The sequence below is a fragment of the Engystomops pustulosus genome, chromosome 6, assembly GCF_040894005.1.
Source record: "Engystomops pustulosus chromosome 6, aEngPut4.maternal, whole genome shotgun sequence".
Classification (NCBI taxonomy): Eukaryota; Metazoa; Chordata; class Amphibia; order Anura; family Leptodactylidae; genus Engystomops; species Engystomops pustulosus.
In genome coordinates, this window is record NC_092416.1 from 135408683 (window position 1) to 135422406 (window position 13724).

General features: G+C 42.3%; 1 protein-coding gene and 1 long non-coding RNA gene across 2 annotated transcripts in view; one reads left to right on the forward strand and one right to left on the reverse strand.

Moving 5' to 3' along the window:
- Window positions 1–2728: 2728 nt before the first annotated feature.
- Window positions 2729–13624, reverse strand: CYB561 (cytochrome b561). Its single transcript, XM_072111173.1, has 6 exons — window positions 13460–13624; window positions 11360–11589; window positions 10470–10568; window positions 7573–7676; window positions 6214–6371; window positions 2729–5274 (listed from the first exon to the last, which is right to left on the reverse strand). The coding sequence occupies exons 2-6, from the start codon at window positions 11559–11561 to the stop codon at window positions 5082–5084; spliced, it is 756 nt and encodes a 251-aa protein (XP_071967274.1). The 5' UTR covers window positions 11562–11589; window positions 13460–13624; the 3' UTR covers window positions 2729–5081.
- LOC140064359 (uncharacterized) overlaps window positions 13093–13724 on the forward strand; it is a 29449-nt gene continuing 28817 nt past the window's right edge. Inside the window, exon 1 of the long non-coding RNA XR_011847755.1 lies at window positions 13093–13283. This is a non-coding gene — a long non-coding RNA (uncharacterized lncRNA). The remainder of the gene's footprint in view (window positions 13284–13724) is intronic.

The window sequence follows — 13724 nt, forward strand, 5'->3', positions numbered from 1 at the left end:
GGGCCATGTATTACTGAGGGTGTATGCATCACGGGGGGTTGTGTATTACTGAGGGCTGTGTATTACTGGGGGTCTTATGCATCTCTGGGGGACTATGTATTACTGGGGGCTGTATGCATCGCTGGGGGGCTGTGTATTAATGAGGGCTGTATGCATCACTGGGGGGCTGTATATTAATGAGGGCTGTGTGCATCACTTGGGGGGCTGTGTATTTCTAAGGGCTGTGTGCATCACTTGGGGGGCTGTGTATTACTGAGGGCTGTATGCATCATTGGGGGCTGTGTATTACTGATGGCTGTGTGCATCACTAGGGGGCTGTGTATTACTGAGGGCTGTATGCATCCCTGGGGAGCTGTATATGTTACAGAGAGCTGTGTGCATCACTGGGGGGCTGTATATATTACTGGGGGGCTGTACATGTTACAGGGCGTTGTATATGAAATACAGATCATGGTTCCCTCTGTTTTTTTTCTCCAAGGGGAAACCTGTCTTACGTGGATTACTGACTAAGGAAGGACCCTACCTATTACATGGAAGCTAAATGTGTACCCTGTCTGGGCTACATTTTTTGGGGGGCCTCCACCAGATTTTGCACCCAAGGGCCCCAAATAATCTTAATCCGGTCCTGCTGGCTGACCATCCTGGATTCCGCTTGCACCACCTGAGCTCCAACCTGGGCCTTTCTGCTGCAAAAGTCCAACCCATCTTGTAAAGATGTAAAGTCAGGCACGTAACTTTAGGGGGTGCAGAGGTTGTAATGTGTAAAGTCCAACCCATCTTCTAAAGGGCAATGGTGAAGACCACAGTATTGACTCTGGTTATGCAGGGGCTTGTGTTTATAGGTAGGATGTTTTCTTTGGTTTACATTTCTCTGAAAGTCTCTGGCACCGATATCTCGGCTGGACCAAGGGACATCACTTGTGATATAAGGGGAGCAGGTGGCACCAAAAATACTTTTTGTTGTTAACCCAACCCAGACGTTTTTCTGGACACCCCTTCAACTAGCAAAAGTGGCTTAGAGAAGACTTTGTGAACATCCATAACTCAGCCAGAGCCCTGACTTGAAACAATTGAACAACTGAAACAATGGATGTGCACAGATGATCCCCATCCAGAGCTTGAATAGAGAATAGTTGTAGAAAAACACCAAAGCTCAGGGCTGCAGACTGATATCACTGCTAAAGGGTAATGGGTCTAAATACTGTAATATGTTCTCTAACATTCTGTTGTCATGATGGAATATTGGGTGAAGAATAATGGGGATTAACATTTTTTACATTTTATGTTATATTTTAGCCCAAGATGGCAAATTGTGGAAGGGTCTGTAAGACTTCCCTAATGCACTGCATAGAAGTAATAGCCAGGCCTCTATGGCACAGTGGAGTCATCAGTAACCTCACATTCCCGGTACATTAGTACATAGTTAGGCCACATGCACAGGAACATGTGCTGTGTGTGGGCAGTAGGACATCAGCCATGACCATGCCCAATATCGGCACAGTAACTCACCATACCAGACTGCAATTCAAACCTTTTTAAGGTTGACCCTTAAAACTTCTATAAATAATTTCTATCTTCCTCTACAAAAGGAGGAGTAGCTGTTTTATAAAGCAGACATCATTGTTGAACCTTGCTGGGGTATCTAAAAAGCGAAGCAAATGTACCATGTCACGTTGTTATCCCCTACCCCAGTACCTGTAATTAAAGGTACAACAGGTCAAGCATGTACCCTACCACTCCATCAGTACATCAGTGCGCTTGCTTTACAATCCTTGATCCTGTTAGTAGATGTCCTTTAAGTGCTCAAGACCAATTTGTGGACTTTCAATGAGGAAAAATAGAAAAAATTTGGAAAAATTTGTTCTAGCTGTTGTTAATATGACTAACCCACATCCCCAGTCTCTTCTGTGGTCTTGTGCACAGGGCCCGTGTATGAGCCGACTGCCTGTGCTGGGAAACTCCGAGCAGGTCCTATTCCTGTCCAAGTTTGCAGCTCTGGCCGTCTTTACTACTGTCCTCGGCACCTGAGTGATTACTGTCGGACAGCAAACAATGGACCACGTTAAAGTTGTTTGTGGACGAAAACCTGTAGATTTGTGTGGTTTTTTTCTCACAGACCCCACCTGGAATCATTTACTTATCATTTACCTAGACATAGCTCGAGGCTTAGTTTTGCAGAAATTCTAATTTCTAGGTGGGTGCTTTTTCCTACACATGACTTGTACTCATGTCCCCAAACCTTAATAGTAGTTCAGATCTTTACATTACAGTGACTAGGTAGGTGTATGTCTGACACAACTCCAATGCACTCACAGGAGACTTATGACACATTTATTATCACAGAAATTCAGTGTACACATTTGGCAAAGGTAATAATACAGAGAATCACACACAGCTTCAGCAGAATCACTTGATGGCATTTCCATAAAACGTAACTAGAATCCCAATATTGACCTTCTAAGGCCCCTTCCACACTTGCGCGTCTGATGCGCTGAACTAACATCTCGCAACACGTGCTGCCTGGATCGCCCGGCCCGAACGCTGCAAACCGGAACTGAACTGACATGATGGGGCAGATTTATCAAGTGTCTGAAAGTCAGAATATTTCTAGTTGCCCATGGCAACCAATCACAGCTCCTCTTTAAAATATTCATGAGCAATGGTAAAATGAAAGCTGAGCTGTGATTGGTTGCCAAGGGCAACTGGAAATATTCTGACTTTTAGACACTTGATAAATCTGCCCCGATGAGTTCAGTTCCGGCTTGCAGTGTCCGGGCTGGGAGATCCAGGGAGCACTCGCTGCCAGTGAGATGCAAGTTCAGCGCATCACACTCACAAGTGTGGAAGGGGCCTAAGTGTATAAAAGGCTAGTGAACACATCTTTACGAAACTTAATGGGGCCATTTATCATGCCTTGTAAGCCTGATGCTAATTGTTGCTAATACTAATGTATCCCATCATTATTTGGTTGGTTACCGTATATATTTGAGTATAAGCCGAACTGAATATAAGCCAAGGCACTTAATTTTACCACAAAAAAATGGGAAAACGTATTGACTTGATTATAAGCCCAGAGTGGGAAATGCTTTGGTCATAGGCTCCCCTCACTACTGAAATGTCCCGCAGCCTCCCCTCACTACTGAAATGTCCCGCAGCCTCCCCTCACTACTGAAATGTCCCGCAGCCTCCCCTCACTACTGAAATGTCCCGCAGACTCCTCCCGCTACTGAAATGGCCAGCAGCCAGTGAGTGCGCAGGCAGAGAGCATGGACTCTCTACACATACTGTTACAGCGGAAACTGCGAGGGAAGAGGAGCTGCCGGGAGCACCAGAGGGTAAGTACTACAGTTATCGCCTTTTATATACACATGTATAAGCCAAATGGGGCTTTTTCAGCACAAAAGTTGTTCTTAAAAACTCTTATACTTTGAATATATACAGTAAATTACAGGGAGAAGAAGTGAAAGGTCTGACAAATAACTTACAATAAGGACAGTTACTGTTTCCACTAGTTCGTTTTGGTGATGCGTTCTGTATTGGCTTCATTCACACCAATATTCTGTGACAAAAACCTAGCACATTTGAAAACTCTCTCATTGCCGCACATATCTCATAAAGGTCTGGTGAGGCATATGTGGCCACTTCTTTGGCACAATTTGAGGCAAAATTCAGTCACATAAAGCATAGGGAGTCTGTCTTGTAGTTGTAGACCACGTTATCAGGCACCTACCTGTGTGTGGGGTAAAGTGATGTCCTCCTTCTACTATCCCCTCCCTTTTATAAATGCCTATATATTGTAATAGGAATTTTACAATATGACAATATTATTGTAATAGGAATAACACAAGCCTGGGGAAGGTGTAAGGTACATGACTACTATTCATTATGGTCATACCGGTAGTTACTTCAACTCATCACCTATCACTGTATTAACATAACTTCGGGTTAGTTCAGACTGACTGGCTACTACAGAGGAGATAATGAGCATCTCTCCTCTTTTCTATATATGTTTTACTTAAGACATTTGGTCCTGATGAAGTCTGTAGAGATTGTAGATACACTGACAGTCCATTACTTCACATTAGTGTTACTGTATTCCCTGTGACTGGAAGTGGCATGTGTATTATGTGTATACAGTGCGACTGTAAGTACACATATAGGGTCCGACCCCCAACAAATACACCATTACATACACTAACATCTCCTTGGTTTCCAGCTACAACTTTACAATGCAGGATGAGAGTTGTTGATTCGGCACAGCTGAATACATAATACGCAGATCAATGTACTTATCCGCCATATGATAAAACAAAACAAACAACCATCACAAAAAACCCCCATACATTAAAATATCAATATCACTGTAACCTAAACATAATGCACAGACACATGGCAAATATCAATCATGTCTACATTCCAGATTCCCTTTTAAAGCTAAAGAAGAATAAATAACAAATCAATTCATGTCGTTTTCTGGTGGTACTATGAGGGGTACTATGGAGAATAAGGCCACAAGTGGGAACAGATCCCAAAACTAGAAAGGACATCTTTTCATTTCTTTCATTGGGAAAACTCAGGACAGATTGAAAAGAATAATAAAAAGAAATGAATGTATGAACAGAGCCTTAGTCCTGATGCATGAGATCATTTTCTATTACTTGCCGGCCTAAAGCTTGTCCATCCAGAAAATAATTGAGATCATACAGCAAGGAGCTCCATATCTCCACTAACCTGCTACATAGGGGCATGACACACAATGCTTTCCACATGGGTCAGTAAATGTGGAGAATCCACTAAGCTTACTTCTCAGCCCCACAAAGTAAAGAGAAAAGTTACATGGAGAAGCTCAGTACAGAGAGAAATCAGCACTATATCCTCATGGCAGCGCTGTAATGATAAGAGGAGGATCACCACAGAACATGAGGCATAAAAAGCAATGTTGTGTCATGACTCGCTCCGGAGTCTCCCCAAAGTACACCAAAAATGCAAAAACTGTGCTCCTAACTCTAAGGACAGTCTTCAAAACATCAAGTATCACAAGTCACAATCACAAGCGCCGCAGACTGATAGCTGATAAGACGTTATGGTTCTGTTGGACTTTCCCCCTGAGTCAGAGTTTTGAAGTCTATGGATAGAGCCTGTTCCTCTGGCAATGGTGGTCGCCTCCATTCTTCTCGGGTAAGGATATAACCGATTACTAATCCAAATGCCACAAGCAGGAGTCCCAGAGAGTTTGCGAGGACGCCTTCTGCTGGTAGCTTGGAGTACTCATCTCTGGAAAGAAAGAAATGAAGGGCTGAAACTGATTCTGATGCGAGTTACTGGACAATGTGTAGGCCAACATCGGGTCACATTACAAGATATCTCACTCCCATCCAGGAGATGCCTTTCCCTCTTTTTTTTTTTTTTTTTTTTTGTCGCCATTGCAACCTTGTGGAAAAAAGTCACTTGTTCCACTAGATCTGGTCTCTGCCAAATGAATGTGGATCATGGTAAATGATAGACTTTATTGTCTAGTTAATGATAAAGACACCTTATTTCTAGATACTTGGCAGCTACAGCTGAATTACCAGTCAGGAGTTTAACAATGTTTACTACTGTCCTCCTTAGGGCTCCCTGCCCCCTCCTAAAACTTTCCTTTACCCTCTTTCCTTGGTCTGTTGCAATTGTGAACTGTCTCTTCGTCCCCTATTCATGTTAATAGGGCACGGTGTATATTACCATGTACCATGCTATGTTGACTATACATGTCTTTGCTTGCAATCACTTTGTACCTCTGGCTGGATATATATATACTCATACATATATATATATATATATATATATATATATATATATATATATATATATCAAAACCTAGTCTATGACATTCCCTGAGTCATAGAGAATGGCTGTGCAGATTCCTACATACATACACACACATACACTCAGCTTTATATATTAGATATACTATGATCAAGCACTTTTACATGACATTATTTTATATATAAATTACAATATTGAGGTGCTATCCTCAGTCTAGTCTAGATGACTACTAGTCCTCATTCTAACATTCGTTTCCTGAACCTGAATCTGTTCTCCAAATGGAAAGCAAAGGAAGCAGCTGTCAGATGAAGGATCAAGCATGATGTAATTCAACATGCCCAATCATTCCTACTGGTAATGGTTGTTTATCTGTAGCTTATGGTTGTGGGTTACAATAAGGATACTTACGGTAATGAGAACAACATTTTCTCTGTTAGGCCTACCAAGCATGTGGCGATGGTGCTCACCAGTAGACTGAGTCCCAAAAACACGTGTAATGGCTTAAAGCGGCTCTTCAGTACAAAACCCACCCCAGGCAAAAAGAACATAAAGAAGCCGAGTATCCACTGTAGGGAGAACAGACACGGTTACACAGATAACAGGTAATCAGAGAATGACTAGTATTTTACTAAACACGTAGAGCAATAGAGACCACACACTCTATAGAGTGCTGCTCAATGTCGGATTCTCAATGCAGATATGTCCATATCTGGCACCTCACCAAGCCAGAATAACTACTAAGAAACGCCAGATCTAACTTGACAAAGGTCACCATGACCAAAACGTTGTAAAAAAATTTCATCTGTTATACTTACCTCTTTAAATTTATTCATTATGGTGAAGGCTAATACTGAGAAAAAAATTTTGCACTAAATAAAAAAAGAAAAAAGCTTACTCCACGTGTGAGCCATGTTTTTAGATATAGTAATATACTAAAGAGGCAGAAGTATCTGATATCTAGATTCCACATGGGCACATAAAGAAATAATGGGAGAGATTCATTACACTCAGGGAGATCTCTCCCTCCATATAAGGACTGTGACATCACTAGGGATACACCCTGAACTCAGCGAAGATCAATGCCCCTCCTATTTTAAGGGGTGGGCAGGAAAACTTATCCATTGAAAATAGTGCAGAAAGTAAAAGTTCTCCATATGGAGAGTTTGCCCATTATGGCCGCCTTATAGGCTTGTGGAGCCATAGATGCTCCACTAGGAAATTCTGGGAAGTGTGTTTTCCAAGGTATCAAATGGAAAACAATGCCTCATTTTGCTACCTTGAAAGACAGACCCCTTAACACCAAGTATGACCTACAAGAAGTCTAACAACATGATGTGGGACATTAATAATAGATGATGTCTATGCACAATGACCTCTCTACAGATAACATCACTGCCTCCACTACTGACAACCGGTGACACTGAGGAGGCCTAGAAAGCTCTCCCACAGATCTCAGTAAGTCAGCTGCAGTCTACTGTTGCCTATGGCATTAAAAGCTGCAGTAAAGCATATCACTAAAACAGAACAGAAGAGAAGCTTAGGCAAGATGGCAGCCCTCTATCCATGGACATGAAACCAAAGACAAAATTCTACAATGAAAGAATAAAAACAACTTGGGGAGTAGGACTTGTAAGTACCATAGTCGACCACTATATGGGACAATGGCCCCAATTAAAATGTCTTTTGTGGACCAAAAACAGGCATCTGAATGAGTCCTAGAGAAAAAGAGTAACGAAACATTCCCTTTAAGTAACAAGCAGCACCTACCTGCAGGATGTACAGTGTGAATGTGGTAATACCCAACCAGCTGTGAAGACTGTACATATCTGGGATGCTCTTTTTCTTGTGAAACTGGAATACAGCAATGATTCCTGGGTACAAACATACACAATTTTAATCTATGATAATCCATCTACAGGTTTGTTTATTCAAAAAACGTTCATTTTGACCATATACTTGCAAAATTGGACCCATAATATGGATCGATATTTCTTAATACCCTTAAAGGAAATCTACCACCATTAACGCTGCTGGATAGCTCCCAAAAGGCTGAACATGTTTTTTATAGGATCTGGTCCTGTACATTTATTAAAAATTAACTTTGATATTTATTTAAATCAAGCGCAAGTGCTTCTCTTTGTGCACCAAGGCATTGCCCCCCGCCTCCCTACTGTCTCAGCGTTCCCCCTGCCACTGAGTGTGCCGAAATCTCGTGGCATGATAAATCTTAATCATTGGTGGACGGTCCAGAAAAAAGCGGTTCTTACACGGCTTTATGATACATCTCTGGGAAGCAGTAAGCATTTCATAAGAAAAATGGGTCATTAGGCTAAACATGCACAAATGTGGCTTATTCTTGGGTTTCCATAGGTGATTTTTTAAATGAAAACCAGTCGGTAAGTTTGATGCAGTAGAAATAGTACAATCGTTATTTCGACCACACATGGCTAGATGTTTCATAGCCTTCTAGGCAGTTAGTAACATCTACCTCCATCTATATTTAACCATAAATCAACAAATCTCCGGCACACTGACCTCACAGAGCATGCCCACATGTCCAGGTGGTTAATGTAAATAATTACCGAAAATGAATGCTATGTATTTCACCTCAAAGGCTCCAATACCCTCCTGTATATGTCATACAGAGGTCTCATGTGCATTGACAAACCCCATGATTTATCCTGCTGTTCTCTTTTGGAGAAGTTAATAATTGGAGCTGAATTGTTTTCTATCCATCATGTCTGCTCTATGACAGATGGGAGCAATAACATTGTACTCGGGAGCAGTAACATTGCACATATCCTGACCCCAATAACTGAAGTGGAAACACACCTGCTCTTTGACAATTAGTCTTTTAATTAGATCAACTTGTTATAAAAATGTCAGAATACAGCCAGAGGTGATATATACAGGACTCCTGTGTATGTGTGAGGTTTAGGAGACAGATCAATAATCTGCATGATGTACTCTACTTATTGTACTTTCTTAGGCCCCTTTCACACAATGTATATGGTGGCCGTATGCTAGTCAGCTGCTACCATACGCTGCCATAGGATTGCATTGTGCATGGCAGTGTACGGTGAGCCCCCTATACTGTGCCGTAGGCGGAAAAAGTATAGAGCCTGCTGTATCTTTAGCCGTAAATACGTCCTGGCAGCACGCATCCCTATGGAGAGGGGAGGGGCGAGGAGCTCTCAACCTCCACCTCAGGCATGGCATACGTTCTTGTGAAAGCAGCCCTAATGTCAAATTTCCAACCTCTCCTCTATATGTGCAGCAGTCCCACTCATCTCTATGTGGCTGCTGAATATGTGAATGCTGTGCTCTTCTTCTAAGAAATGAATGGAGTGGCAGAATAACCACTGCTATGATTCCAGGCACCTTTTTGCAGCACATGTTTCAGCATCAAGCACTGGGGTCCAAATTTGAGTGAAGCCGGTGCCAGGATGCGTACTCATAGGTAGGCACAAGTAGCTAACATCCAGGATTGGATAAATTCAGTAGTGACTGCTTCCCCTGCAAACATGATCGCAGGCCCCCGGGCTTCCATCAGGGTATCAGTGCTCTGCCATCGTGTGCTCGCCTTGCTATAGCCCAGACTGCTCTATCTCCCCTTTCCCCTGGTACAGTACAGTATGGTGGGCAATACAGTGCTATTTCATATGGAGAGGGGTAAGCAGCGCTCGCCTCCCTCCTCTCCAGCACTCTGCTGTATACTCGCCTGGGTACAGAATGGTAGGTCCATCATGACCCAAGCTGTACAACCATCACATACTTTTTCCCTGGTGGGATACCAGAACTAGAAGAGGCTTTTAGATGTTTGCCGTTAAAAGTTATAAAATAACAAATTACATAATAAAATAATAATATGACACATTAACAAAAATGCCAAAGAGCCCCTCACACAATGCACAAAGACAGTAGTATTGCAGGTTTATTTTCTAAACATTAATCAATGAGAAATCGACCATCAAAATCGAACTTAATAAACCAGGGACTGTGACATAATCATAATCTTGTTATAATTGTTATCCATGGTCCCCTTCTTCTTAAGTAAACTTTTAAAATGTTAATTAGCCTGAAAGGATACTTCCGTTCCCTTAGCCCTTCTGTGTTCCAGATTCACATACTCTCCCTTCCCCCTCGGCACTCTCCTCTCTGCCTAATGTAATCTTACTGCACCATAGGAAGTTCCAGCACACAGTGGGAAGGAGAAGTACTCCTGCACAGTGTAACATCCTGCGAAGCTACAACAAGGAGGGGCTCTGGGCACCGTAGCCTTTTATTCTCATTAGCATAATTTTAAAAGTTGATTTTAGAAGGAAGGAGGCTATGGATAACAAATATAAGACAATTACCTATCTCACAATTATCTTTATCTATGAGTAAGTGTCCCTGGTTTAACCATTCCATTTCTTTAAACATTATAACATGTCCCACAAAAAACAAGCCCCTAGCACGGAATGTAAAATTAAATAAATATGGGCTTATTGTATAATATAGTGGGTAATCACAAAAATAGCTTGTGGTATTAGGGGATAAAGTAGGCCAGTTCTAAAGTAAATGTTATTGTTTGTTATTGCAGAAACTATACAACCCCTTATAAGTTAAAGGATGAGTTAAAGAAAGCAAATAAAGACAACATTATATTAAGTTTTACCTACCTACAAGAGATACGATCAGTGCCAGAATATGTAAAGATCCGTGGAGGATCTTGGTTGCCCTTTTGGTTTCATGTCTAAACACTCGAAATACCAGCAGCGCTATGGAAATAATACAAGTTAACCAGCATCACATAGTATCTAACATAACACAGACTGGCCCTACAATATGAATATGCAGTAAGCCCATCAGAAGGAACATCCAATTCACTAAGACAAGACATCCACCTAAGAGGGTACAAATGCCAGACAAGGTGGGTAAAGAGAGAGTTTCTAAAAGAAGAACCAAGATCTCTGCACTGTAGGTCATTCATGGCACTGGATACTGTGATATGCAACTATATGTGGCATTCTGTATAATGGTCAGTTACAATATAATAGATTGGATACATTAAGAGCTTCTATATTAAATTTTTCCAATTCATTCCAGAACAGTAAAGTGAGAGATTGTAGCACAATTCCACAAGGAGGGCCTCTCAGCTCGATTTGGGACATTAAATCACTTTCAGGTCCTTAGGTCCAATGAGGCCAGGTGTAATGCCAGCTTCATTGAAGCTTTGCGAGGGGAGGTGCCGCTGCCAAGATCTTTAGTTGTGAGTCCAATGTGCCTTATTGACTGACTTCTAAGTTAGTATAAAACTTTTTTTTTTAACACGGAATTCACCCATTATGAAATTATGATGCTTAAAGGCCCTAGACATGTATCTACATACATTCAGGGTTAACTGCAAAATGTGAAGGTTCTATGTGATCCCCACATTTAGATGTTCTAAGGCATCCCTCATGGTTTCAGCAAAGAAACAGTTAATGAGATCACAATTTACTGAACTTTACACTTGAGTCACTAATGTGTATTCAGGACTCTCTCCAAATGTGGAAACGTCTGTACTCACCATCACCACACAAGAAGACCATTCCCAGCACCATACAAAGGGGATGGACATTAAACTGCTCAGGTCCATCCCAGGAGAATCCCCCTCTGTACTGCGAGAGCCAGGCACCTGTAACTGCCAGCGCTGCCACCCCCAGTATCTGAGACGCTGCCACCAGGTATGGCATAAGGGCGGTGTTCTCTCGGGCAATAGTGTCGTCCATGATGGAGAAGAAAGGAGCTTAAACCCCACTGGGAAAAAAAAAGAAGTAAAATATTAGACGGTGAAATAAACGCTGTCACCTCTCTCATATACAGGCGGTCCCCTACTTAAGGACACCTGACTTACACTGTGACCTCTGGTGAAGCTCTTTAGATGCTTTACTATAGTTCGAGACTGCAATGATCAGCTGTAAAGGGTCTGAAATGAAGCTTTATTGATAATCCTTGTTGCCAATACAGCAAAAAAAAAAATATAGGAAATTTCAATTGTCAGTGGGTAAAAATTCTTTTTGTCTGGAACTACAATGATAAAATATACAGTTTTGACTTAGATACAAAATCAACTTAAGAACAAATCTATGGAAACTATCTTGTACGTAACCTAAAACTATCCTATGCTGCTATTACCATAGGTACAAAGATTCCTACCTCCAATACTCCAATACTTAACCCTATCGGTAGGAACTTCAATCTTCAGAGATAAACCCAAAAATTGAGCTACCAGTAGATGCTTTATTGGTCCATTCCCAGCTTAGAATCTGGTTTATTGCCCAATTTCTATGATTATTACATTGTGGTAACTGTCCTACCCCCGGCTAATCATTGCATATTGATATAATATAAGTTATGATATAAGATATGGATGAGATGCAGGACTGAAGCCAGTAGGAGAAAATTAAGAAGCTAATAGCAGAACACAAGACCTAGTGTCAGGGCCAGAGTAACAGTGTGCTGTTGTATACGGTCATCACCCATAGTGTGCTCCTATACAGTAGGCGATGTACATGACTAATAATATCATTATTATACAGCTGCACATGGTGTCCCTGTCACTGATAAGGTTAATTGACAAGTGCAGGCAGATGACGCAGGTAGAACAGAGCCGGGGGACAACGCGTCTGTCATCTGAGAGCGCCATCCGCGTGTGTGTGGGATAAACTCATTACATCTTCCCTCTATCACATCTCCATTTATTAAATACAGGCCAGACGGGAGGTGGCAGTGCCCTGGGGGCAGCTACTTACATTCACCAGGACACGCTACATGTTCTCTGCTGCTTTCACTGACCATAACATGAATTATTATTTACATGGGAACTTCCAGGAAATAAAATAACATCCAGAGTGGTAGCAGCACAACATATTCACAGGAAGTTTCCATTCACTGACAGCAAGTCAACATCTTAGAAATTGAAGGGCTGATGTAAAGTCTATTATAGAGCAGCAGAACTCCACCTGCGACTGAGATGAAAATAACCATATCCAGTGTCCCAGAATTGGTTATGGATTATAATATGATATTATAATAAATTCTTCACCTGATAATATAATGGAGACCCCTGCACCTGCTCTGTGCACTGATACGCTGCAGGTTTTGGCTAATGATAACTGAGACAAATAATTGAAGAGCAAACAGAGATGTTCATCATTATCATTGGGTCCAGCAGAACCGCCCTCAGCTCTGGATCGTGGAGGGCTGGGCTCAGTCTGATGGTAAGGTTTTATTACAGTTTTAAAGGGGATGTCTTGAAAAATCTCAGCACTTTACATCCACCATGAGAGGGGATGGAAGATACAATAAAGATGCTATAAGGTGCAGTCACTCTATACACTGCTCACCAAAGAGACAACTAGCAGACAGATCGTATCCAGGTTCAATCTTGTGGATCTGTGTATTGTCTCCCAGCAGCCCTGTATAAGGCATCGTACTTACCACCTGAGCAGGTAAGTCTACCTATACAGAAAGCATAAGCATGGTGACGATCTCTTCTACTCTTCTTCAGGTCTGACTAAAGTTATAGCAGCTGTAGGTGCCATGAGCTGGGTGCAGAGTACACAGCCTGGCATTGCCCCCTCCCCGGGCACATTACACCCGCTGGTGCACACACAGCAGCCACTACCTGCAGCCTTCGGTGAGTCGTGCCGGCAGTCCCCGGGTCAGTGTCTTCGCTCAGTCAGTCCCGGTGCCCATCTGTGTATGAGGCGCCAGCCCCGCTGTCATGTCACACAGGGTGTCGCACACTCAGGGCTTTCCTATTTCCGGGCTGTGTCAGCGGTAGGAGGATCCTCCGGCTCCAGCACTGGGGTGTGACACACAGCCGCCAGGATACAGGCTATGCCCGCCCGGTGATAACACGGACACCACCTGTACACAAACACAGCCAT